Genomic DNA, 26,775 nt, shown 5'->3' with positions numbered 1-26,775 from the left:
TGAGCTGTGATTGCGCCACTGCACTCCTGCCTAGGCAACAGACTATGGCTGTATCTCAAAAAAATAAAAGGGTGAATTTTATGGTATGTGAATTATATCCCTTTTTTTAATTAAAAAAAAAAACAAGTGAAAGGACTGCTCAACTCAATGTTCACTGCTCACTAATATGGGAAGGCTAAGAGTTGACAATGCCTTCATGGTCATACTCAGTTCCAAGAATCCCATCTACCAATTAATCACAGCAAAGAGACTTTTTAAAAAAAAAAAAAAGGGGGGGGAGAGCGGCCAGGTGCAGTGGCTCACACCTGTAATCCTAACACTTTGGGAAGCCAAGGCAGGCAGATCACTTAAGGTCAGGAGTTCAAAATCAGCCTGGCCAACATGGTGAAACCCCATCGCTACTAAAAATATTAAAAAAAAAAAAAAAATTAGCCGGGCGTGGTGGCAGGTGCCTGTAATCCCAGCTACAAGGGAGGCTAAGGCAAGAGAATTGCTTAAACCCAGGAGGCAGAGGCTGCAGTGAGCTGAGATTGCATCACTGCACTCCAGCCTGGGCAACAGAGTGAGACTCCGTCTCAAAGAAAAAGGAGGGAGGGCACTTGTGGGAGGACATACATCTGCAAGTTGCAGCAAGTAGAATTTTCCCTTCACACCCAATCCATTGAAATCCAATCATCCCCATCTTCAAATATATTCCCAATACTACTAATTCTCCTCACCACCATCTCTCCCAGAACTAGCTTGACAGCCTTGTGACTGATCTCCCTACTTCCACTCTTGTGTTCCCATGATCTGTTCACTACCCAGCAGTCAAACATTTGTGAAAATGTTTATCTCATCACTTCACTCAACACCCTTCAAAGGGCTCCTAACACAGTCAGATTTTACTCAAGTCCTTACCATGTCCTATAAGGCCCTATAATTGTACTGGCCCTTCGTGACCCTCTCTGGCCTCCTCTCCTACCACTCCAGCCCTGATGGCCTTCTTCATGTTCCTTAAATACTTATCACACTCAAACATGCCAAACACATTCCATCTCAGGGAATTTGCACTTGTTTTCTGTAGGGAATGCTCCTCCCCCAGAAACCTGAATGGCTCACTCTATCACTCGCTTCACAGCACACTTAAATGTCATCTCAAAAAGGCCCTCTATTAACACCTAAAGTAACCCACCCTCTGTCACTCTAATCTCTTATTCTGATTCCATATGATGTCTCTTCAAAGCACTTACCACTATTTTTTTTCTTAGCGTGTGTCCACCATAGTAGAAAGTAAACTCCATGAGGTAAGAACTCTTGTTCTATTCACTGCTGCATCCTCAAAACCCAGAACAATGTCTGGTACAAGGTACACAATGTGTTCAATGACTGAATTCACTGGCTGACTTGGCAAAAACACATTCGTCAGTGACACAGGGACTCACCTAGTATTTTTTTTAATTACAATAACCAAAGATTTAGCAATCTGGACAGAAAACAAGTTAGTATTTTACAAGATTACCTATTCATCAAAAAGACCACAAATTTATAGCACAAAATTTGCCATGTTATGGATCTTAAATCCCTTCAAATATCATAGTTATGAGGTTAACATTCACACCAGACTAACCCAAGCCTCTGACTTCATCCTACCCACTTACTCTTACATCTTAACTAGCATGTCCAACGACAGTATGCTTCAAATGACAGTAATATCTATCTAATTTCCTAAGACAAAAAACCCTCCATCTTCCTCCTACCCCAGGATGAGTTACTAGGTCCTGAATTCTACTTAATTTTTTTTTTTTTTTCCAGACGGAGTCTTGCTCTGTCGCCCAGGATGGACTGCAGTGGCATGATCTAGGCTCACTGCAAGCTCCGCCTCCCGGGTTCACACCATTCTCCTGCCTCAGCCTCCTACAGGTGACCACTACCACGCCCAGCTTTTTTCTCTTTTGTATTTTTTTAGTAGAGACAGTGTTTCACTGTTTTAGCCAGGATGGTCTTGATCTCCTGACCTCGTGATCCACCCACCTCGGCCTCCCAAAGTGCTGGGATTACAGGTGTGAGCCGCCGTGCCTGGCCCTGAATTCTACTTCTAAAAGGCTCAGATCTATCCTCTCTGCTCCATTTCCACTGCATTAGTTCAGGCCCTTATTCACTTTCCACTTGGACTTCTTACCTGGAATTTCCATCCTTACATTCAGCTCTCCCCTTGTTTTGCAGTGGCCCGATCTCAGCTCATTGCAACCTCCAGCTCCTAGATTCAAACAATTCTCAACAACTTTCAATGATTCCATGTAGTTTTCAAGAAAATTTTTTCTTTTTTTTTTTGAGACAGAGTTTTGCTCTTATCACCCAGGCTGGAGTGCAATAGCATGATGTCGGCTCACTGTAACCTCCACCTCCCGTGTTCAAGTGATTCTTCTGCCTCAGCCTCCCTAATAGCTGGGATGACAGGTGGATGCCACCATGCCCTGCTAATTCTGTATTTTTAGTAGAGACTGGGTTTCACCATGTTGGCCAGGCTGGTCTAGAACTCAGGTGATCCACCTGCCTCAACCTCCCTAAGTGCTGGGAATACAGGTGTGAGCCACAGTGCCCGGCCAAGAAAATTTTCGACTCCCTGACTCAGCTTCATCTCCCACCACTGCCCTTCTACTCCACCCAAACATACAACGTTTTAAGTTAATTCAGTCACACCAAATTACTTACACTTTCCAGATACTTCACCTTGTTTTGTTCATTTTCCAGTACGTTATTCTCTATCTGAAAAACTATTTTCTTCCCTTCTTTGCCTAGCAAAAGCCTTCACACTCAGCTTAGAAGTCAACTCTACCAGAAAACTTTCCAGAGATCTTTTGATTTAGCTGTCCTCTTCTGTTCTGTTCTCTCATAGCATTTCCTACAATTATTTTATGTCAGAATACTCATAAATCGATATCCTGAGAGTTTTGCTTTATTTATCTGCATCTTCTTCTACACTGTGGGCTCCCTGAAAGCAGGTCAGAAGCCTGACCCACCTTCATTCTATATTACCTGACACATGAAAGCAGGTTAGATGCCTCACCCACCTTCATTCTGTATTACCTGACACATGCAAGAGGTTGTGGTTAAATGAATGACTTATGAAAGAGGTGAGACAGAAGGAAGAAGGGGAAGGAAAAAATGATAGAGGGATGGAAAAGAAGGGAGAGAGGGGAAGGGAGTGAGAGAGTGGATAGAAAGAGAAAGAAAGGTAGAAGTGGGGGGAGAGAGAACATGTACACACACAGGGTATTAAAAAAAAGAATTTGTAATCAATCCATTATTTTCATGTGGCCTAAGCCAATCATTATTGAAGAAAAGTACATCTGAAAAATTCAATCTACATGGATTCTAAATATAATCATCTTTTTTTCTTTTTCTTTTTTTTTTTTGAGATGGGGTCTCCCTGTCACCCAAGCTGCAGTGCAGTGGTACCATCTCGACTCACTGCAACCTCTACGTCCTAGGTTCAAGCAATCCTCCTACCTCAGCCTCCTGAGTATCTGGGAATACAGGCATGTGCCACCATGCCCAGCTAATTTTTTTATACTTTCAGTAGAGAGGGGTTTTCACCACTTTGGCCAGGCTGGTCTTGAACTCCTGACCTCAAGTAATCCACCCACCTCGGCCTCCCAAAGTGCTGGGATTACAAGCATGAGCCACCATGCCTGCCAAAGTATAATCATCTAAATCACTCATCCTCTAAAGATTCTGGTATGTCCAGCCCACCCAGCCCATTTTGATTGAAAATTTACTGCTATGTAATGAAAGACATTAATAACATGTACAAATATAAATACAGGAAAAAAAGTTTGATTTAAAAATAGTAATAATTAGCCGGGTGCGGTGGCTCACGCCTGTAATCCCAGCACTTTGGGAGGCTGAGGTAGGCAGATCACCTGAGGTCAGGAGTTCAAGTGGTCCTGACCGACATGGAGAAACCTTTAGTCTCTACTAAAAATACAAAATTAACCGGGCATGATGGTGCCTGCCTATAATTCCAGCTACTCGGGAGGCTGAGGCAGGAGAATTGCTTGAACCTGGGAGGCGGAGGTTGCAGTGAGTGGAGATCGCACCATTGCACTCCAGCCTGGGCAACAAGAGCGAAACTCCGTCTTAAAAAAACAAAAAAAAGTAAAACTCAACCTGACATAATAAAAATGTCTTATTTACTCTTCATAAGTAAAAATGTCTTATTTACTCTTCATAAATAAAAAAATGATTTACAAACTTTAATAAACTACCACTTCCTTATAACATGGTACTATTGATTTTTATTTAATTTTTTTTTTTTTTTTTTTTTTGAGAGACGTTCACTTTTTTTTTTCTTTTTTTTTTTTTTTTTGAGACGGAGTCTCGCTTTGTTGCCCAGGCTGGAGTGCAGTGGCCGGATCTCAGCTCACTGCAAGCTCCGCCTCCCGGGTTTATGCCATTCTCCTGCCTCAGCCTCCCGAGTAGCTGGGACTACAGGCGCCCGCCCACCACCTCGCCTGGCTAGTTTTTTGTATTTTTAGTAGAGACAGGGTTTCACTATATTAGCCAGGATGGTCTCGATCTCCTGACCTCGTGATCCGCCCGTCTCGGCCTCCCAAAGTGCTGGGATTACAGGCTTGAGCCACCGCGCCCGGCCAAGAGAGACGTTCACTTTTTTCGCCCAGGCTGGAGTTCAGTGGCACGACCTCAGCACACTGCAACCTCCGCCTCCTGGGTTCAAGCAATTCTCCTGCCTCAGCCTTCCGAATAGCTGGGATTACAAGCGTGTGCCACCATGCCCAGCTAATTTTGTGTTTTTAGAAGAGACAGGGTTTGACCATGCTGGCCAGGCTGGTCTCAAACTCCTGACCTCAGGTGATCCTCCCACCTCAGCCTCCCAAAGTGCTGTGATTACAGGCGTGAGCCACCGCGCCCAGCTGGTACCACTGATTTTTAAAAGTCTATCAAGAGTATGAAAAATAAATTCAACATAACACCAACATCATGGTCTATGTTATAGCACTAATTCCTTATGTATTACATATTCCTCAAAAACACACTGTGAAAAAAGTAACACAGTCTTTATTAGTAATGGGAATGTATTTACATAAATTCTTAAAGGTAGTACATGGGAAAACTGCTAAAACATGTAACACTTAAACTTTAAAACACCTAAAAAGTATTACTACATAATCTAACTTTCAATCACTTCAATAAACTGTCACTTAATACAATTTAAAGATTTGTTGTCGTTAATACAATAGACAATTCAAACTTAAAAGCTTGCTCCGAAGTATAAACATGTTTGGTAAGATCCAATAAATGGCATACAACCTTCTATAGCTCAATGATCATCGTAATACAGAAATTACACCAGGCACAGTGACTCTTGCCTGTAATCCCAGCACTTTGGGAGGTTGAGGCGGGAGAATCACTCGAGCCCAAAAGTTCGAGAGCAGCCTGGGCAACATGGCAAAATCTCATCTCTACAAATACTACAAAAATTAGCCAGGTGTGCCTGTAGTTCCAGCTACTCAGGAGGCTAAGGTGAGAGGATTGTTTGAGCCCGGGAGGTGGGAATTACAGATTGTGCCAGCCAGGGTGAAATAGTGAGACTATCAAAAAGAAAAAAAAAAGAAATTGGGAACACACAGAAAAAGAAAGAAAATTTAGGCCTAATATACTCAACATGAAATAGATTCTGAATCGCAATTTTTGCTAAAGCAAAATACAAATTACAAGAAGCTACTCATCTTTTATCACATAAGAAATAAAGTTGTAAGAAATAAGCTAAGTTTTTAATACTAATGATTACTAGCAGATACTCTAAGAGAAGATTTGCTATACTTATAATAACAGGAAGTTCTTGTATAAAGTTAGAAATTTATTTTAGTAACTTTTTCCTTTTAACAATAAAAGTCCTTTCAAAAAAAAAGGCAGAATGTAATGCTGAGCACTTAAAATTAGTATCTCTAAAATGATACCAAAAAATTTGCATTTGGCTAGTATTACCAAGAAACTTTTAAGGCTAAAGTTTCCAACATACTTTCATTTTTTTAAACAGACTAGTTTTTAAAAAAAGGAAACGAAAGGAAGAAAAAAAAAATTTTAATCTCAAAGACTTTCAACCTAACTACATTTCTTTTAACCAAACATTTATAGGGCACCTAAGAAGTGACAGGCACTACAACACTGGGAACTGTGACAGATTACATTTACTCCAAACTAAACCTTTTATTTATTCAGCTTCTGAACTTATTATTATTCAAACCAAAACTTTTCTTAAGAAATTCTCACCCAACATCAAGGTACATATATGAGTGACCTAATAAATGCACTTTTCACTGTTTTACACAGGTCACGAGAGTTATAGCTAGGATTTGTGACTAACAAAAGGGATTCATTCCTGAAACATGTCGATGCTGTTTTCTTTTACGTGAAAATGAGATAGGAATAAACTGTTTCAGGTAGTTTACAGCATCCCAAACTCAAAGAGAAAACCTTAAAAAAAATTAGACTACACTTAATTACTCTGTATAGTAGACCAAAATTTAAGTAGCCACAGCTTTTACCTTCTGCAACCACAGGTATTACAAATTTTAATTTGGATGCAGTACTGTCCAAGTCGTCTTGATTCTGAGGACAAGTGAAATTTTTTTAAAATAGTTCAAAGAAACTGTCAAAAGTAGATAACGTTGATATTCTAACATGCTATCTGTTGCATTTCTACACTTGTGAACACTCTACCCTTTTCAAGCACTTTTGAATTTGTAATGGATGAAAAAATACAAGCTAGTGTCTAAGTTCCACCAGTTGAATCTAGACTTTTCAAAAATCTAAGGTTTCATTCCAGCATGTGTTTAAAACAAAAAAGACAGCATTCATATACATATTCTCTCGTGACCAAAAAAACTGTATTTTTATGGTTATCATTTCTTCCAACAATTAAGCAAATTTTTTGACCCTATTCTCCACTCAGTTAACATGTTTACGTCTAAGAGGAACCTGGCCATCAGTTTTCCACACATCATAATGCAACAGAGCCTCTGACTTATTTGCAGACCAACCAGATCGATAAAGAAAAATAAACCACATAACCCCAAGTGCCTGGAAATACAAGAAACAATTGGTATCTCTGAACTGTGTAAAGATCACCAAAATTATCTTTTTAAATCTTTCAATTAAATTATGTTTGTGACGAATCAAAGAGTTTTCTGCTAAAATTTTACAGTACTGTTCACACAATAGATAAGATTTTCTTTCATCAGTGTAACTGATAGAACCACAATACAGTTCAGTTTCCAGGGTCAGATTACCTGACCTGCTTTTTATTTTACCTTTTAAAACACTTTAATTCATGCCGTTATTCCTCTCATTCCCTACAAAAAGAGGGGTTCAATATGGGAGAATCATCTTCAGTTGAGATATCCTGTAACTGCCTCCAACTCCACAGCAAAGCCCGCCAGCTGACCCCGGTCTCTCTGGGGAAGGGCTCGGTCACCAAGCCACCAAACACACCTTCCTCTGCAAAACTCGGAAGCCCCACACGACGACCTCGTCCAAACCCCCTACTTCCTGAATTCGATAACCCCAGAGATTCGTATTCTGCAGGCAATCTTACCTTCATGATGACTCTGGGACCGAGATATTCTTTAAAACACCGGGTTCACCTGCACCTGGAGGGGAAACAAAAGACACCCAGTCAACACCACAGGCACCCCTCTGCACTGGCGGAGGCGGAGGGAAGGAACCGAGCGACGCCCGAACCCCGAAGAAAGAGCCGCACCAGGCGCCAGCCCCCGAACCATCACACGCCGACTCGGGGCTCCCTCTGGCCCCGCCATCCCCGCAAACCCAGCCACCTACACAGCTCGGCAGCTTCCCGTCCCCATTGTCGAGACCCGACGGAGTTTCCCGTCTACGACAATGACGCCATTTCTGTCAGAGAAGAAACTCACAACAAGCCCGGCGTCCGGCGTGGGGCCGGCCGCTCTCCCCGCGGGCCTCAGCGCCCGGCCGAGCGAGTCCGCGCCCCCATGCGCCGCGTCCGAGGTGGAGGCCCGCCGGGGGCCACCGAGGGCCCAGGAGGGCCTGTGGGCCGCGGGCTGGACCGGCCCGCTGCAGAGCCCCTGCCCACGTCCCGTTCCGGGCGCAGACCCGACAAGTGGGAGCGGGATCAACATCTGGCCTCGCCGCAGGGACAACGTGAGGGCCGAGGGCCCCGGAGGCGGAACGGCCCCCACCCTGCCCGGGCCCCCGACCGCGGCCGCTAAACCGCTGAGTGTGCGGCCGCCCAGCCAGGGGGCGGCTCGGACACAGCGGCTGCGGGGGGTGGGGGCTCCCGGAAGGCCGAGGCCCCGAATTCGGGTGCCGCAGGGACCACCACCGCGATCTTCCTCTGCTCCTCGGTCGGGCCCAGCGACTCCCAAAAGAACCCCTTTAGGAGACCACGAAAGCCCCAGAAAATGTCCCTACCTTCCTCGGAGGCGAGATCTGACCCTGGCACGTCCAGAGTTCCCTCTCTCCTCCTCCCCCCCAAAACCAGTAGGCCTGGGGGAGAGATGGGGAAGAAGGGCGGCGGGTCCAGCGGCTGCTGAGGCAGAGGCTCCGGCTCCTCCTCCTCCCGCGGCGGCGACTGGTACCTTTGTTTGGCGGCCGCTCGGGCTCCCTGGTTGGGGGGAGGGGGACGACGAAAAATCCCTCCCGGACTGGAGGTCCGGGCCCCCAAACGCGCTGCCCTCCAGAGGACGGCGGCGATGGACCCTCTGCAGCTCCCTCCGGGCAAAGGTCCAGGCGGTGGCCGTGGCGGCGGCAAGCTGAAGCTCAAGACTCTCCCTCCGCTCCGGCGACCGAGCTCCTCACTCCGGACTCGACTGACGGGCAAACATCGCTTCCCCCCACCCCGACTCTAGGTCCCCCCCCTTCCTTTCTCCCCTCCCCTAGATTTTTTCCCCCTCCCCTACCTCTTTCCCGGATGGCCTCTTAGACAACCTTGGATTGGTTAAAATTCTTTAGAACCCGCCTATACACTGTTCCTATTGGTCGCTGGATACAAACAACGACGCCATTTTCCCACCAGTTCTATGGAAACAGAGAGTTACGCCTCAAGGCTTCCTGGGAAATGAAGTCCAGCCTCTGGGGCCAACGCGCAAATCCTCGTCCGCGAGAACTGCAAGGCCCGCAATGCCCTGCGCCAGCGTGGACCGGAGAGGAGGAGGGGTGAAAGGGGCGGGGCAACAAAGCAGTAGGGAGGTGGCAACGACGCCTGCGCAGTGTGACCGGGATGGCGCATTTTCTTGCACCGAGTAATGCGGTGTCGCTGGCGGCTGAGGAGGGCGGAGAGTTGTGTGGTGAAGTAGTGGGAGGGATTCATGTAGGCATCGGGAAGAGCCTAAGCCCACACTATAAAATAGGAGGTTAATGCGGGATACAGCTACTGCCGGACCGGCGGCGTGAAAGTCGTGATATCATCGTTGAACTGTGAGCAGCAGTGGCGGCGGCTGGGGGGAACCCGGATGGGAAGGAGGGAGGGGGAGGCTGGGAGGCGGGGCAGAGAGGAAAGAAAGAAAGGAGAGTGAGGACCCGGATGCTGAACCGGATTGTGTATGAATTTTCCATCCCCTAGCTTTAAGCGGGGAGGAGGAGGAAGGGTTGGCCAAATGCGGCGGAAGGGAGCATCTGAGCGAGGAGGAAGCAGAAACCTCACGGTTTCTCTCCCTCCGGACTCTGTGCTAGCACTGTAGACGTTTGCAGTTCTCTGCCCAGCCGCTGTGGAAAATCGGCCTCGAAGTGATAGAAATTCCCTGCTTATATCAGGCTCTTTGAGATCCATCGTCTTTCTCCCGGAGTATGAGTGGAAGGATTCAGGGTGCGCTTCACATTTGTATGTCTCTGTTTAGCCATTCTCAAACCAGGCCCTTCCTTTTGAAAAGATAAGTCGTTTGCATGGGATGTTCGCTTTTTAGACGCAAGGTTGTTGCCCTGGTTTCATCGTCCAACGCGTTAGAAGGCGCTTTCTTTTTTTCATGGCTGCTGAGCGCCGACCACTGGGGTGGCCTCTGCCTTCGTAGACCTGCGCCTGGCGAGATGGACAGATGCTGAACAAAACAATGTGAAATTACCGCAGTGGCAGTGCCCCAGAGGAGAGTTCCGCGGTGATAGGAGAATGTGAGGGAATTTGGCTTATTTAGGGAGGGAAAGGAAGGGTTTCTGAGCAAGTGAGGATCGAGCTGAGAGCTGAAGGGCTAGCGGGAGTTAACTAAGGAAAGAGAAAAGGAAAGGACATTGCAGACAAAAAGACTAACTTGTCGGAAAGCCCTGTGGCGGAAGGGAGCTTTTCCAGTGTGAAGAACTGAGCCTGGAGAGAGGGGATGAGGGGGAGTGTGGAACCTTATAGACTTTGTGAAGGAGTTTTGTTTTTGTCCTAATAGCAATGGGATATCTTCCAAGGAATCTCAGTTAGAAGGGAGAGATGACTCCGATTGGAATGTCACCCTGGCTGAAGAGTAGAGGACGCGAAAAAAAGAAGAGTTAAAGAGGCAAATGCAGGGAGCCCGACGAGGAGGCTATTGCCGTAATAGTGCACATGGTGACAGGAATGGAGAGTTTGTGATAATAGTTATGGATTCACCCTTTGAACAAATTTCTGGCAGCTTTTTAGTTTTGAAAGTGAGAAGTTTCAGACTCTCACTGAGGTATTGAGTAGTTTATTCACTCTAAAAGGAAACTAGTAGAGTTCATGTAACACACACTAATGCCTCCTTACATTTAAGTTTAGTACGTGATAGCTGAAATTTCCAGCTGTGATAAATTGGGAAATCCTTTGATTTAAAACAAAGGCGAGTGAGAGTATGTGCCGCAGTGTGTAGAATCCTTTAGGCTTAAGAAGACGCAAGGCAAGTTGGTTGTTACCTAGAAAAATTGAGGTTCTTATGTTTTCATACCACTGAAAATACTTGTATGTAAACATCCTCTGGGAAAGGAAATTGACTTGTTAAGTGAGTATTCTTAAACATCTCTAAGTGAGCAAAGGAAATAATTTTTTTTTAAAAAGCATGACTAGTGTTTTAAGTTGAAAAATAACATCAACCACAAAGCTCTCTACAAATTGAAACAAAGATTAGCTCTGATTTCTATGCAACAGGGTACACCTGCTAGAGATCCTGACACAAAAGGGAATTCTGAAGCTCTATCTCATTGATCTTTAAGTTCAGTCAAATGTGTTTTGAAGGCTGTGAGAAAATATACAAACGTGATTCTTGCTCCTAACCTGTAGTTGAGAAAAGATAGGTACTGACATATAAATAGATAAGTATATGGGATGCTTTTTAAATTCTACCTTTAATGATGTTCGATAATAATCTTTTATCTAAGCCATTATTTTTCCTGTTTTGCATCTTCTTTTTTTTTCAATCCCTGATAATAAGTTGTAGATAATAGGTTACCTAATAAGGATTTACCTAATATTATACTTCAATCCCTGATAATAAGGTAACGGGTCAGAGATCAAATAGTATAGGTAATAGGTTACCTTAATAAGTATTTGCCTAATATTACTAATAGGTATATTGATTATTTCACTTATTTGATTCTTTATGAGCCTCTTTTTCCTTGTGACGTCTTTGGTATTGATTGCTAGTCAAGGTGGATGTAGAAATTTCCCATGTGGGATGTTTCTCTTTGAAATGTTTCTCTTGTTAAAATGATTTCTTTTCGTGGAGTGCTGATTTTTTTATGATTGTTTGATATAGATGAGAACAGACTACAAAAAAATATGCCTTTCAATCCTGAAGAGTAACCTGAACTATACACTAGTTTTGTGCTTTAATTTTCATTTGTAATCTGCCTTCAATAAAGAGTTAAGCTAGTGGAATTTATGTCTTTTTTTTTTTTTTTTTGAGACGGAGTCTTGCTCTGCCGCCCAGGCTGGGGTGCAGTGGCCGGATCTCAGCTCACTGCAAGCTCTGCCTCACAGGTTTACGCCATTCTCCTGCCTCAGCCTCCCGAGTAGCTGGGACTACAGGCGCCCGCCACCTCGCCCGGCTACTTTTTTGTATTTTTTAGTAGAGACGGGGTTTCACCGTGTTAGCCAGGATGGTCTCGATCTCCTGACCTCGTGATCCGCCCGTCTCGGCCTCCCAAAGTGCTGGGATTACAGGCTTGAGCCACCGCGCCCGGCCTGGAATTTATGTCTTAACTTATAACACAAACATGAATATTTGCTTGGCATTGAAGGGTAAAGATATTCAGTAGCTGGGGATCTTAATCTGAGGTGCGTGTAAACGATTCAGGGACTACATGATCTCTGAGAAGTTATATGTTGTAAGTCTTTGCAGCAGTGCATACATTTGTGTTGGAGCGTATTAACACATACACAGGCTTTTTTTTTTTTAGAAGATTCATAGCTTTCATCATATTCTCAAAAGGTTTATGTGATCCATGAGATGGTTTACAGTATGGGGAAGCATCAAAGCACTTGCATAGTTGATGGTTATATGTGTGTTATTATTTCAGCCATCCATTATCATGTGCCTGCCAACTGCCTAACAGTGCATACATATGTAGAAGTTTTATTCTTTTCTCCTATTGCCATATTACAAGTCTCATTTCACAGCAGAAGAACATTTACATTACAGAGACAATGTGGTTCAAACCATTTTACCCTTGTATTCATTGACTGCCACAAAACAGGAACATTAAATACCCGATAGTCACTAAATTGGGTAGTCTCAGCACTTCTACACTCGTAATTGTGCCGGAAAAGTGGAATGCTAGCACTAATAATTAGATTTTGGTTTGGGGTTTTTTTTATTTGTTTATTTTTACTTGTGTAAATGTATGGGGTACAAGTGTAGTTTTATCTCATGCATAGATTGTGTAGTAGTGAAGTCAGGACTTTTAGGGTGTCCATCACCCACATAATCACATTGTACCCATTAAGTAATCTTTCATCATCCACCTCCTTCCCACCTTCTCACCCTTTGGAATCTCCATTGTTTATCATTCCATGCTCCATGTCCATGTATACACATTATTTAGCTCCCATTTATAATTAAGATGTACTATTTGTCTTTCTATGTCTGACTTGTTACACTTAAGGTAAGGGCTATCCATCCATTTTGCTGCAAATGACATGATTTCATTTTGTTTTAATGGCTGAATAACAATTCATTGTGTATATACCACATTTTCTTTATTCAGTCATCTACTGATGGACACTTAGGTTGATTTTACTATTATGAATAGTCTGTAATAAACACACAAGTGCAAGATTTTGGAAATTTTACTTTTGTGGCACGCTGTCGGTATTTACTCAGGATCTTTGGATTTGCTTGGCTACATGTATATAAGTCAGTGTGTTTATTAACTGAAATATGTGCAAAAGTCTTGTCTTTGGTGGATTAATTTATAGTATAAATCCACAAAAGTCAGATTCTGCTCCTAAGTATATTTTACATTTTTAATTTTAGTGCCAGCAAGAAGTTACAGTACTAGAATCGCCTTACACCTGAGAGTGTCAGTGATGCGATCATAGTATCAGGTGACCGGGCTATAAAAGATGACTTTTGTTACTTAACATTATGAAGTTACTAGGGCAAATTTAGAAATCGAGGAACACTGGTGAAACCTCGTCTCTACCAAAATAGAAAAATTAGCTGGGCGTGGTGGTGGGCACCTGTAGTCCCAGCTACTCAGGAGGCTGAGTCAGGAGAACTGCTTGAACCCAGGAGGCAGAGGTTGCAATGAGCCAAGAGAGACGCCGTCTCAAAAAAAAAAAAAAAAAAGCAAGGAACACATCCTCACTGTTATAATAAATAACAGTAGCCCACACCCGCTTAGTTGTGGTGTGGTGTGGTACCATGTAAGCAACCTATTTCCAGTTCCCCTAACATTCTCAAGCAGCTGTATCAGAATCATACAAGATGCGTATTTAAATTGAAGATTTCTAAGTCTCTGGCCCAGACTTAGAAAAAAAGGATCAGGCCAGGCATGGTGGCTCACACCTGTAATCCCAACACTTTGGGAGGCTGAGGCAGGTGGATCATCTGAGGTCAGGAGTTTTGAGACCAGCCCGGCCAACATAGTGAAACCCCATCTCTACTAAAAATTCAAAAAATTTAACTGAGCGTGGTGGCGGGAACCTGTAATCCCTGCAATTCGGGAGGCTGAGGCAGGAGAATCACTTGAGCCCAGGACGGGGAGGTTGCAGTGAGCCGAGATCGCACCACTGCACTCCAGCCTGGGCAACGAGAGCGAAACTCCGTCTCAAAAAAAAAAAAGAAAAAGAAAAAAGGAACTTTGGACAAATCAGAGTAACACAAAGTACATGAACTCAACTTCATTTTCTTCATTCAAAAAAAGTGACCCTCACTTAAACAAATATATTCTTGTGCTTTATCTTCTGGCATACTGAGATAACTTTCTAAAGTGGCTTCCAATTCCAAAAACCAATGATGTGCAACCCATTGAACAGCCCTAACCACAAACTGCCATTAGATGCCATATTACATTTAGCCTTTTTGTTGTATCTGCCGTGAAGCCAGAAAAGTTGGTTAGAAGCGGGCTCAGGATTCTAAAGACTAAATCATAGTCCCAAGAAGCAGAAGAAAGAGGATAAAAGTAATAAACTTCCCAAAATGTGCCAAAGATGCTAGAGCAGTTAAAAAAAGATTCCTAATACGAGGACAAGTAATAATAGAAACAGATACAAAGAAAGTAGAGATTCAGCAGCACAGGGAGACCCTAGGAAGACCGTGAGTGTTATTGTAGGAAATATTGAAATAAGGCAGATTTCAGTATAAAGGGGAATATGTTCAATAAATATGATTGCATTTGAGTTAATGCATATCTTAAATCAGAAATCTCTGAAATTGATTGATTGTAGGAGAATCCCTTTAAATTTTAACTACATAAAACATACTCATCTTAGTGCTCATTTAGAAAAGGATATGTTTACTAATTAGTGTAATCAGTTAAATACAGAGGTATCTTTGCAGTTCTTGGGAGTTGTTTTGACATTTGCCGTCAACAAATTACGCCTTTTATGGTTGATAAAATAGGAAAGGCTTAATATAAGTTACATGACTAAGAAAACTTAAAAACCAAGAGAACACTTTGACCAATATAATCACTTGAATGAAGAATTTTCTAATTGAGAGAGAATTTACATACCACCCATTTAAAGTGTACATTTCAGCAGTTTTTAATGTATTCACAGAGCTGTGCAACCATCACCACAATTTAATTTTATAACATTTTGATCCCTGCAAAAAGAAACCCTGTACTCATTAGCAATTAGTCCCTATTCCTAACCACGAATCTACTTTCTGTCTCTGTAGATTGGCTTATTCTGAACATTTCACATCGATGGAATCATACAATATGTAGTCTCTTGAGATTGGCTTCTTTCACTTAACATGTTTTCAAGGCTTCATAGATGTAGAATCTTCTTTTTTTGTTTTTTTGAGACTGGAGTCTCACTCTTTCGCCCAGGCTGGAGAGCAGTGGTGCGATCTCAGCTCACTGCAACCTCTGCCTGCTGGGTTCAAGCAATTCTGCCTCAGCCTCCCAAGTAGCTGGAACTACAGGCACTCACTACCATGCTTGGCTAATTTTTGTATTTTTAGTAGAGATGGTGTGAAGGCCGGTCTTGAACTCCTGACCTCGTGATCTACCCACCTCAGCTAATTTTTTGTATTTTTAGTAGAGACAGGGTTTTGCCATGTTTCCCAGGCTGGCCTCAAACTCCTGGGCTTAAGCAATCCGCCTGCCTCAGCCTCCCAAGTGCTGGGATTACAGGTGTGAGCCACCGTGCGCGGCAACAGAAAATTCTTTTTAAACCAAACTGGGTGACTATCTTTTCACAAACACCTTGAAATACAAATTCCTGCGGCCGGGCGCGGTGGCTCAAGCCTGTAATCCCAGCACTTTGGGAGGCCGAGACGGGCGGATCACGAGGTCAGGAGATTGAGACCATCCTGGCTAACCCGGTGAAACCCCGTCTCTACTAAAAAATACAAAAACAACTAGCTGGGCGTGTTGGCAGGCGCCTGTAGTCCCACCTACTCCAGAGGCTGAGGCAGGAGAATGGCGCAAACCCGGGAGGCGGAGCTTGCAGTGAGCTGAGATCTGGCCACTGCACTCCAGCCTGGGCGACAGAGCGAGACTCATCTCAAAAAAAAAAAAAAAAAAAAAGGAATAAAAATTCTTTTGCAGTTTTATACTCAAAGATGATTAGTTTCATGTGATCTTTATGTTTCTTTTTGACAGATTGGCTTTGAAGTTTAAATCCAATGGAGAAGACTCAAGAAACAGTCCAAAGAATTCTTCTAGAACCGTATAAATACTTACTTCAGTTACCAGGTAATACTTCAGTTATAGTCCATAGAGGGTCATTTTCACACAGTAGTGTTCATTCAAATGTTAGCAAATAGAAAAGGTTAGACTTGCTAGCTGTTGAGATTTTGTATTTAAGGTGATGCATCTGAGAAAAATGATAAATAGAACGTTCTAATTTTTCATTATTAAATGGTAATTTTTGCCAGGTGAAGTGATACACACCTGTTGTCCCACCTACTTGGGAGGCTGAGACAGGAGGATGGCTTGAGCCCAGGAGTTTAAGGCTGTAGTGCACAATGATCACACCTGTGAATAGCCACTACACTCCAGCTTAGGCAACATAGTGAGACCCCGTCTCTTAAAAAGAAACGTAATTTTTGAAGGCACCCTTTAAAACATATCCAATGATTTAACATACCTTAAAAAATAAAAATACTTAAAATATTTTGGTATCTCATTGGAGGTTGTATTCTTTATGGATATTACACATTCAAATTCTCCACTGTTTAGATATTAGGGGAAGTTAGGCAGATTTGTTTAACAATAGAACACTTTATTTACCATCCATGTTCAAGTTTACCTTCTATGTCTTCGTTTTCCAGTATCTCACACATGCACTGCATTTCGTATACTACTAGTTCCTTTGACAGCCAAATAATAATGTATCTAAAATCACAGTATTTGGAAGCATAGCCCACTTTATTCCTGTATAAAGGCATGCCACCTGCACATGGCTTCTTACCTCATGTGTACGTGTGTGTTTTTGTTTTATTTTGCTTCTTTAAAAACTTGTCTGGAGGCTGGGCGTGGTGGCTCACACCTGTAAAGCACTTGTGTGGCCAAGGCAGGCGGATCATGAGGTCACCAGCACTTTGTGAGGCCAAGGCGGGCGGATCATGAGGTCAAGAGATTGAGAGCAGCCTGGCCAACATGGTAAAACCCCGTCTCTACTAAAAATACAAAAATTAGCTGGGCATGGTGGCGCATGCCTGTAGTCCCAGCTACTCAGGAGGCTGAGGCAGGATAATAGCTTGAACCTGGGAGGCAGAGGTTTCTGTGAGCCGAGATTGCACCACTGCACTCCAGCCTGGCAACAGAATGAGACTCCGACTCAAAAAAAACCTTGTCTGTAAATGATAATAAGCAAAAACTCATGAATATAATAAACGGGTTCTTGTAATAAAAAATCATTTATAAACGAATTATTTCTCATAGAAATAATACAGGCCAGGTGTGGTGGCCCACACCTGTATTCCCTGCACTTTGGGAGACCAAGGCAGGATTGCTTGAGGCCAAAAGTTTGAGACCACCTTGGGCAACATAACAAGTCCCCCTCTCTGTTTTAAACATTTTTTAGAAAAGAAGAAATAATGTAAAAGTTGGTAAATTATTTGACAAGCATAAAAACCTATTTAGCCCATACTGTGACTAAACTCTAATGATGCTCTCAATTCAGTCTCAATAGACACTTTTTAATGTCTGTGCTAAAGTATACACCTTTCTTTATGAGCACACCTCTATGGTAATGTGTGCATTTCTGTTCTTCATGAGCCTGGGAAGGATAAAAGCCGAAAGAATGCTAACTCCTGTGCTACACCTTGGAAACCATAATTAGTGTCATTTTTGTTTTGGCAGACCCTAATAGAGACTTGCCTGCTAATGTGAATGCATCAGAAGAATGAGGGAATGATAGAAATGGAGAATTCAAAGGAAAGGTTGCCCACTGTTGAAGAAAAAGCCAAGAGACTGCTTTTGAGTGACATGTATCCAGCAGTTAGTAACTTTTTTCAGTGTCTCCCAGTGAGAAACATGGCGCAGTTTCACTTTCACTCTGCCCAGCTCTTATTGCCAGACGTCCTTTAGAACACTTTGACACTCGCTGAACTGGGCTGGCATTCATAGCAAGCCAGTTATCAGTGCTGACAAAAGTCTAACAAGCCTCTCTCGAATGTCTCTTACTCTACTACTTACAAAGCAAGGACTGCCTACAGTTACATTTTAACCATAATGCTTACTTACGCAGTGACCACCTTCTATGACTTTTTTTTTAATTCTCATTACCTGGAAATAATGGCATTAGATAACATGCTTAAAATTATCATTAGGTACCTCACCTTCTTATTCAAATATGTTCTTGATCCATGATGGAATATAACCTCAAAAGATACTTCTAAAGAAATACGACATTGCACTATGCACATAACACGCTTTTTTTTTTTAGAGAGAGAGCTTCTGAGTTATTAAAGTAACTTAGAGGTGTGCCAGGTCATTTACACTGTTGTAGTATTACTCTTGCTAGTAAATAATAATAATGATATCAGAATTTTCTGAAGTCAACCTGACCAACATGGTAAAACCCTGTCTTTTCTAAAAGTATAAATATTAGCCAAGTACGGTAGCGCATGCCTTAGTTCCAGCTGAGGCATGGGAATCACGTGAGCCTAGGAGCCAGAGGTTGCAGTGAGCAGAGATCACGCCACTGCCTGGGCAACAGAGTGAGACCCTGTCTCAAAAAAAAAAAAAAAAGAATTTTCTGAAAGTAGTAAAGAAAATTATTTTTATTTTTAAATTTCTCATACTTGCTGTCATCTTATGTTTATGTTTATTTGCCTTAGTGTGGGGCCCTAGATGAGGTAAAGGGTGGGATTAGGGAGAGATGAAGCTGGCAGTAGAGGAAGAAGGGCTCCAAAAAGAGAGACAATAATGTTTAGATCTTAAAGAGGAAGCAGTTATCTTTTAATTTTGAGAGATCTCTGTGATTAGCCTCAGTGTTAGAAATTATTTCGGAACTTAGCCAGGCGCAGTGGCTCACGCCTGTACTCCCAGCACTTTGGGAGACCAAAGTGGGCAGATGGCTTAAGCCCAGGAGTTCGAGACCAACGTGGACAACATAGCAAAACCCTGTCTCTACTAAAAATACAAAAAATTAGCCAGGCATGTGACACGCCCTTGTACTCCCAGCTTACCTGGGGGACTGAAGTGGGATGATCACTGGAGCCTGGGAGGTCGAGGCTACAGTAAGCCAAGATCACGCCACTGCACCCCAGCCTAGGTAATACAGGGAGACCCCGTCTCAAAAAAAAAAGGGGGGGGGCAGGGAACTTAAAAGTATCAGTCTAGGCTGGGCGCAGTGGCTCAAGCCTGTAATCCCAGCACTTTGGGAGGCCAAGACGGGTGGATCACGAGGTCAGGAGATTGAGACCATCCTGGCTAACACGGTGAAACCCCGTCTCTACTAAAAAATACAAAAAACTAGCCAGGCAAAGTGGCGGGCACCTGTAGTCCCAGCTACTCGGGAGGCTGAGACAGGAGAATGGCGTAAACCCAGGAGGCGGAGCTTGCAGTGAGCTGAGATCCGGCCTCTGCACTCCAGCCTGGGCGACAGAGCGAGACTCTGTCTCAAAAAAGAAAAAAAAAGTATCAGGCTAAACATTAGCATGTCATCAGAGGGGAAAAAAATATTAAAACTGTAGTACCTCAAAACTAAGCCATATATTGTACTGTTTTTTAATATAACATTCAAAAATAAAGTGAAAAATGAAATTCCACATTGAGACTCTGTTGTTCATCTTCAAAAAAATGTGTTTAAGTGATATAAGCCAGGTGCAGTGGTTCACACTTATCATCCCAGCACTTTGGAGGCCAAGTGAGACAGATTGCTTTTGAGCCCAGGGGCTTGAGACCAGCCTGGGCAACAGGGTGAAACCCTGCCTCTACAAAAAATAAATAAATAAAAATAAAATTAGTCAGGCATGGTGGCTTGTTCTTGTAGATCCAGCTACTCGCGGGTCTTGAGCCTAGGAGGTCAAGGCTGCAGTGAGCCGTGATTGTGCCACCGCACTCCAGCCTGGGTGACAGAGCAAGACCCTGTCTCAAAAATAATAATAATAGGCTGGGCACAGTGGCTCACACCTGTAATCTCAGCATTACGAGGCCGAGGCAGGTGGATGACTTCAGGTCAGGAGTTCGAGACCAGCCTGGCCAACATGGTGAAACCCCATTTCTATTAAAAATACAAAAAAATTGGCCGGCTGCGATAGCTCATGCCTGTAATCCCTACACTTTGGGAGGCCGAGGTGGGTGGATCACCTGAGGTCAGGAATTCAAGACCAGCCTGGCCAACGTGATGAAACCCTGTCTCTGCTAAAAATATAAAAAATTAGCTGGACTTGGTGGCACACGCCTGTAATCCCAGCTACTTGGGAGGCTGAGGCAGGAGAATCGCTTGAACCTGGGAGGTGGAAGTTGCAGTGAGCCAAAATCGCAACACTGCTCCCCAGCCTGGGCAACAAGAGCAAAACTCCGTCTCAAAAAAAAATACAAAAAATTAGCTAGGTGTAGTGGCGCACACCTGTAATCCCAGCTACTTGGGAGGCTGAGACAGGAGAATCCCTTGAACCCGGGAGGCGAAGGTTGCAGTGAGCCAAGATCGTGCCATTGCTTTCTAGCCTGGGTGACAGATCAAGACTTGTCTCAAAAAGAAAAAAAAAACCTGTAATCCAGGCCGGGCGCGGTGGCTCAAGCCTGTAATCCCAGCACTTTGGGAGGCCGAGACGGGCGGATCATGAGGTCAGGAGATCGAGACCATCCTGGATAACACAGTGAAACCCCGTCTCTACTAAAAAATACAAAAAACTAGCCGGGCGAGGTGGCGGGCGCCTGTAGTCCCAGCTACTCGGGAGGCTGAGGCAGGAGAATGGTCTAAACCCGGGAGGCGGAGCTTGCAGTGAGCTGAGATCCGGCCACTGCACCCCAGCCTGGGCGACAGAGCAAGACTCTGTCTAAAAAAAAAAAAAAAAACCTGTAATCCCAGCATTTTGGGAGGCCGAGGCGGGTGAATTACCTAAGGTCAGGAGTTCGACACCAACCTGGCGAACATAGTGAAACCCCGTCTCTACTAAAAATACAAAAATTAGCTGGGTGTAGTGGCAGACGCCTGTAATTCCAGCTACTTGGGAGGCTGAGGCAGGAGAATCGCTTGAACCCAGGAGGTGGAGGTTGCAGTGAACTGAGATCGCACCATTGCACTCTAGCCTGGGTGACGAGCGAAATTCCACCTCCAAAAAAAAAAAAAAGTGTTTTAGTTTTAACTTTTTATGTAACCATTTTCCTGAAACCTAATCTAAAATTAGGATGTTATTACCATGCATTCATTTAACAGAAAATTTATAGAACATTTTTACTAAGTGAACTGGCCGTGGTTTTTATCTATCATTCCTTTATATATGGCTACAATGACTTCTAGTGGTAACTTCTATCCAAAGACCTATCTTAAATTAGCCAGGCGTCGTGGCACATGCCTGTAATCCCAGCTACTCGGGAGGCTGAGGCAGGAGAATAGCTTGATCTTGGGAGGCGGAGGTTGCAGTCAGCCGAGATCACACCACTGCAATCCAGCCTGGACAACAGAATGAGACTCCATCTCAAAAAAAACAAAGACCTATCTTGAGCTTTCTGTGTAAGAAAAAGATGATACTGCTGGGCGAGGTGACTCACGTCTGTAATTTCAGCAATTTGGGAGGTTGTGGCGGCCAGATCGCTTGAGCCCAGGAGTTTGAGACCAGTCTGGGCAACATGGGAAAACACTGTCTCTACAAAAACAAAAATTAACCGGGCATGGTGGCTTGCACCTATAGTGCCAGCTACTCAGGATGCTGAGCTGGAAGGATCACTTGAGCCCAGGAGGTGGAGGCTGCAGTGAGCTGTGAACATACCACTGCACTCCAGCCTGGGTGACAGAGTGAGACCCTGTCTCAAAAAAAAAAAAAAAAAAAGGAAGAAAGAAAAAAAGAAGATGCTGGAAAATGAAGGTCCCTAGTCAAAATAATGAGATTAGCTTTTGACTAAACTCAGGATTTTAAAAGGGAATACTTCAGTGTGCGATAATCTCACTTTTGAAAGGAAAGAAGCAGAGCTTCCACATCTCTAAAGCCTTAACTTAAAGGAGAAATAGATATTTCAAGAGGTAATTTTATGAAGTAATTAAATAGTAAAATATATTTTATTAACAATGCCTATAGTTATGTAAAATAGGCAGTGCCAATTAACTGACACTAAACTAGCTTCTTGGCCTGGCGCAGTGGCTCACACCTGTAATCCAAACACTTTGAGAGGCGGAGGCGGGTGGATCGTTTGGGCTCAGGAGTTCAAGACTAGCCTGGGCAATGTATCAAAACCCCCTTTCTACAAAATATACAAAAATTAGCCAGGCATGGTGGTGTGTGCCTGTAGTCCCAGACGCTCAGGAGGCGGAGGCATGAGAATCATGTGAACCCAGGAGGTGGAGTTTGCAGTGAGCCATGATCATGCCACTGCACTCCAGCCTGGGCAACAGAGCAAGACTGTGTCTCACTTGATTAATTAATTAACAAGCTTCCTTTTCAAAAAGAACAAATTAAGTCCTAAGCCCTAAAAGCCCATCCTACTTTAAAATTGTTTATTCAAGTTCAGATGAAAAGAGTGGACTAGTTGGCCACTGAAGTACTTTAGAGTCTCCCATGCCTGCCCTAATTTTAGAAGGTTGTGCATTTTATGATCCAGATTTCAGAGCGATTGAGAATGGGGTGTTGAACAGTACAAGGCAAGCTCTGCAGTAGGTAATGGATTGATGACGCTGGATTTAGCAAGTCTGAAAATTTAAAGGAAGTTTCTGAATGTGTTTTTTGTAGTTAAAATACTCAAAACACTCATCTTATTGTCACATTTTATTTTTAAATTGCAGGTAAACAAGTGAGAACCAAACTTTCACAGGCATTTAATCATTGGCTGAAAGTTCCAGAGGACAAGCTACAGGTATTAGGCAACTCTAATCTTGTTAATCCCCAAGAAATTAATAGCTGTCACATAAAAATATTCCTAGTTCTTGATTGAATTTAGTCCTCATGCAAGATATTATTTTATATTGAGGTTGCTAAATATTTATTGTGAAAATTAACACCTGAGACTTTCATAATCTGTTAATTAAACTGAGTATATGTTTTGAATAGTTCAAATAAGTGAAATTTTCAATTCTTTTTTATTAGATTATTATTGAAGTGACAGAAATGTTGCATAATGCCAGTTTACTCATCGATGATATTGAAGACAACTCAAAACTCCGACGTGGCTTTCCAGTGGCCCACAGCATCTATGGAATCCCGTCTGTCATCAATTCTGCAAATTACGTATATTTCCTTGGCTTGGAGAAAGTCTTAACCCTTGATCACCCAGATGCAGTGAAGCTTTTTACACGCCAGCTTTTGGAACTCCATCAGGGACAAGGCCTAGATATTTACTGGAGGGATAATTACACTTGTCCCACTGAAGAAGAATATAAAGCTATGGTGCTGCAGAAAACAGGTGGACTGTTTGGATTAGCAGTAGGTCTCATGCAGTTGTTCTCTGATTACAAGGAAGATTTAAAACCACTTCTTAATACACTTGGGCTCTTTTTCCAAATTAGGGATGATTATGCTAATCTGCACTCCAAAGAATATAGTGAAAACAAAAGTTTTTGTGAAGATCTAACAGAGGGAAAGTTCTCATTTCCTACTATTCATGCTATTTGGTCGAGGCCTGAAAGTACCCAGGTGCAGAATATCTTGCGCCAGAGAACAGAAAACATAGATATTAAAAAATACTGTGTACATTATCTTGAGGATGTAGGTTCTTTTGAATACACTCGTAATACTCTTAGAGAGCTTGAATCTAAAGCCTATAAACAGATTGACGCACGTGGTGGGAACCCTGAGCTAGTAGCCCTAATAAAGCACTTAAGTAAGATGTTCAAAGAAGAAAATGAATAATGTTAAGCCATTCTTGATTGGGCCTCATAGCTTATTTTAGTCAATTTTTTTGTCTTTTAGCCTTAACCACCTTTAAAAAAATTTGTTATTCTCCAGAAACAGAATAGGTGAATAGGGGTGATGCAAGTGAATTCGTTTTCATTTAGAAGCCCCTCTGTACAGATAATCAAAATTCAAAGTTGAAAGAATGAAAAGAAGCCACAGTTATGTAGGTCTGATTTGAATGTCATAATTGCAGTGACAGGACATTACCACCAGCTCTACCCTACTATCATCAATGTTGTGTTTATTCCATCAATAAAAAAGACTCACTTCCAGGAATTTTTATCCATACACTTTCTAACTGTACTATCTGGGCAGTTCCAAGCCAGTTTCTTTTAGCTAGCTGGCCCAAAGACCACAAATCTCTTTTTTTCCTAAATGCTGCTGCAAAGAATATCTCACTGTCACCCCTGGAAACCCCCTCACTGAAGTCTTCTATGAAAAGGCTGATATGATAAACAGTAAGCACTCCAGTCCTTTTTCTTAACGTTTTCCTTTTTTCCTTCCTCTCCACCTCACAAGTTTTGCTTTTTGTTTTTTTGAGACGAAGTCTCGCCCCATGGCCCAGGCTGGAGTGCAGCGGCCGGATCTCAGCTCACTGCAAGCTCCGCCTCCTGGATTTACACCATTCTTCTGCCTCAGCCTCCCGAGTAACTGGGACTACAGGCGCCTGCCACCTCGCCCAGCTAGTTTTTTGTATTTTTTTTTTTAGTAGAGATGGGGTTTCACCGTGTTAGCCAGGATGGTCTCGATCTCCTGACCTCATGATTTGCCCGTCTCAGCCCCCAAAAGTGCTGGGATTACAGGCTTGAGCCACCGCACCCGGCCAAGTTTTGCTTTTTAACCAAGGTGTCTTTGCTTAATGAAATTCACATGCTGGTCTAAATTCTTTTTTTCTCCCTTGTAACATTTGTGTGCCCCAAACTGGTTAGTATCTGGGTACAGCATTCCGTTTCCAGTTGGGAAGCGGAAAAAGTGTATGGGGTATTTTAGAAGGGAGCTTTTGAACCTTATTATATTTCCTCATCATTGATAGTGACAATCTTAAAAGAGTTGTTTTCTCACCTCAAGTACAAAAGCATGGAAAAATGCCCTTTTACTTCCCGCCCACATCACCACCCCGCTTGAAGACAGTAGGTGCTTCAATGCAAAGTAAGTAGGCATCTTTAATCTCCCTGATTAAAGGAAAGAAAGTGTTAGCCTAAGAGGGCCTGACTGAAAAGTAACCAAAGGCTTAATATCAAGCACTAATTCGCTTTTTAGTGCCTTAACCCTGACCTTGTTACCCGTTTCCTATAATTTCTAGACCCAAGCCACTGAAGTCATCTGTGGCCCAAGAGATAGGACCAAAAAATGCTGATTTCAATATTTGATTTGTTGACATCCCAACATGAAGTTTATGTTTCCCTTAGAAACATGTTTTGCTTGATTGGTTCTATAGCATATTACTTAGGATCTATTTACCATATACTTGTATGAGAAATCCTCACCCAAGCATTCAACCTAAATCTTTGAAAAGTTGGATGCTGTCTTTAGTAACTTTTAAAATAGTTTAAATTTCCCATTTTAATAGTGATGAAGAAACCTGTTAAAATCATGACTGTTGATGTTATAGTATGGAAATTTGAACTTTATGAACCCATACTTTAAAAAACATTATTTTTTAAAATCTAACACTGACTATAGAAACAAATTAAAATATCTACCTTTAAGTAGTAAAAATTGCTTAAGTAGATTTGTTCCTTGCCTGTCAAATTAATTTTGGCCTGGTATTCTTCATCATTCGTTTGTCATTTTTATCTTGCTTTTGTCAATAACAGAAATGTTTGTCGTTGAATTGAGAATTTTTTTTTTTTGAGATGGAGTTTCACTCTTGTTGCCCAGGCTGGAGTGCAATGGCACAATCTCGGCTCACTGCAACCTCCACTTCCCGGGTTCAAGCCATTCTCCTACCTCAGCCTCCTAAGTAGCTGGGATTACAGATGCCTGCCACATTGCCTGGCTAATTTTTTTTTTAGAAGAGATGGGGTTTCACCATGTTGGCCAGGCTGGTGTCCAACTCCTGACCTCAGGTGATCCAGCCGCCTCAGCCTCCCAAAGTGCTGGGATTACAGGCATGAGCTGCCGCGCCCAGCCAAATTGGGGACTTTTAGCAGTCATTTTACCTGTAGAATAATCAAAACTCTTCATTTGATCTGTAGTCATAGCTATTAACACAGAAAAATGAATGCCAGTTACGTTGCCATAAACCACCTTCTGAACTTGGCGAGATCTTAAAACCATCAACCATTCTCTGTTCACTCTGTGAACTTCTTTCTACTTCACTTCCTTCTCTACCTCACCTGCACTCTATAGTCACTCACTTCAATGACACTTAAAGAGCATTCACTCTCAGATCACTTTTCTCCTTTCCTTGCCCATTCGTATCTTGCCAACTCCCAGTCCTGGATAAATCCAAACATCCACCTTCTTTGCACATCCATGTTGCTCAGTGCTTCTGGGGAACACTTTCAGAACTGCTGTTGAAGCCATTGTGAGTTTACATATTCCAACCTCTACAACACCTTTATTTTCCATCTAATCTTTCTTTTCCTAGCGGAGATTTCTAATTTTTGTTTTGTTTTGAGACAGA

General features: G+C 42.9%; 2 protein-coding genes across 13 annotated transcripts in view; one reads left to right on the top strand and one right to left on the bottom strand.

The window, feature by feature from the left end:
• Positions 1 to 8,854, bottom strand: part of ARID4B (AT-rich interaction domain 4B) — a 167,294-nt gene extending 158,440 nt beyond the window's left edge. For all 11 annotated transcript variants that reach the window (XR_012435173.1, XR_012435161.1, XR_010581889.1 and 8 more), the window contains exons 1-2: positions 8,455 to 8,854; positions 7,601 to 7,655 (exon numbers count right to left, since the gene is read on the bottom strand). Coding sequence is in view for 6 of the 11 variants with exons in the window: in XM_065531603.1 (XP_065387675.1) it covers positions 7,601 to 7,606 (6 nt within the window). In the remaining 5 variants the exon portion in view is untranslated. The remainder of the gene's footprint in view (positions 1 to 7,600; positions 7,656 to 8,454) is intronic.
• Positions 8,855 to 9,250: 396 nt separating this feature from the next.
• On the top strand, positions 9,251 to 24,422 carry GGPS1 (geranylgeranyl diphosphate synthase 1). Of its 2 annotated transcripts, none has more exons than XM_005539739.4 (4): positions 9,251 to 9,459; positions 16,249 to 16,341; positions 23,039 to 23,109; positions 23,340 to 24,422. In XM_005539739.4, the coding sequence occupies exons 2-4, from the start codon at positions 16,272 to 16,274 to the stop codon at positions 24,099 to 24,101; spliced, it is 903 nt and encodes a 300-aa protein (XP_005539796.1). In that variant the 5' UTR covers positions 9,251 to 9,459; positions 16,249 to 16,271; the 3' UTR covers positions 24,102 to 24,422. The 2 variants fall into 2 exon arrangements, with proteins under 2 accessions (XP_005539796.1, XP_005539797.1); XM_005539740.4 differs by lacking the exon at positions 9,251 to 9,459 and adding an exon at positions 9,609 to 9,847.
• Positions 24,423 to 26,775: the final 2,353 nt, after the last annotated feature.

The sequence above is a fragment of the Macaca fascicularis genome, chromosome 1 (genome assembly GCF_037993035.2).
Source record: "Macaca fascicularis isolate 582-1 chromosome 1, T2T-MFA8v1.1".
NCBI classification, from domain to species: Eukaryota; Metazoa; Chordata; class Mammalia; order Primates; family Cercopithecidae; genus Macaca; species Macaca fascicularis.
The sequence above is the reverse complement of the archived record's forward strand: the minus strand, read 5'-3'. Positions and strand labels throughout refer to the sequence as shown.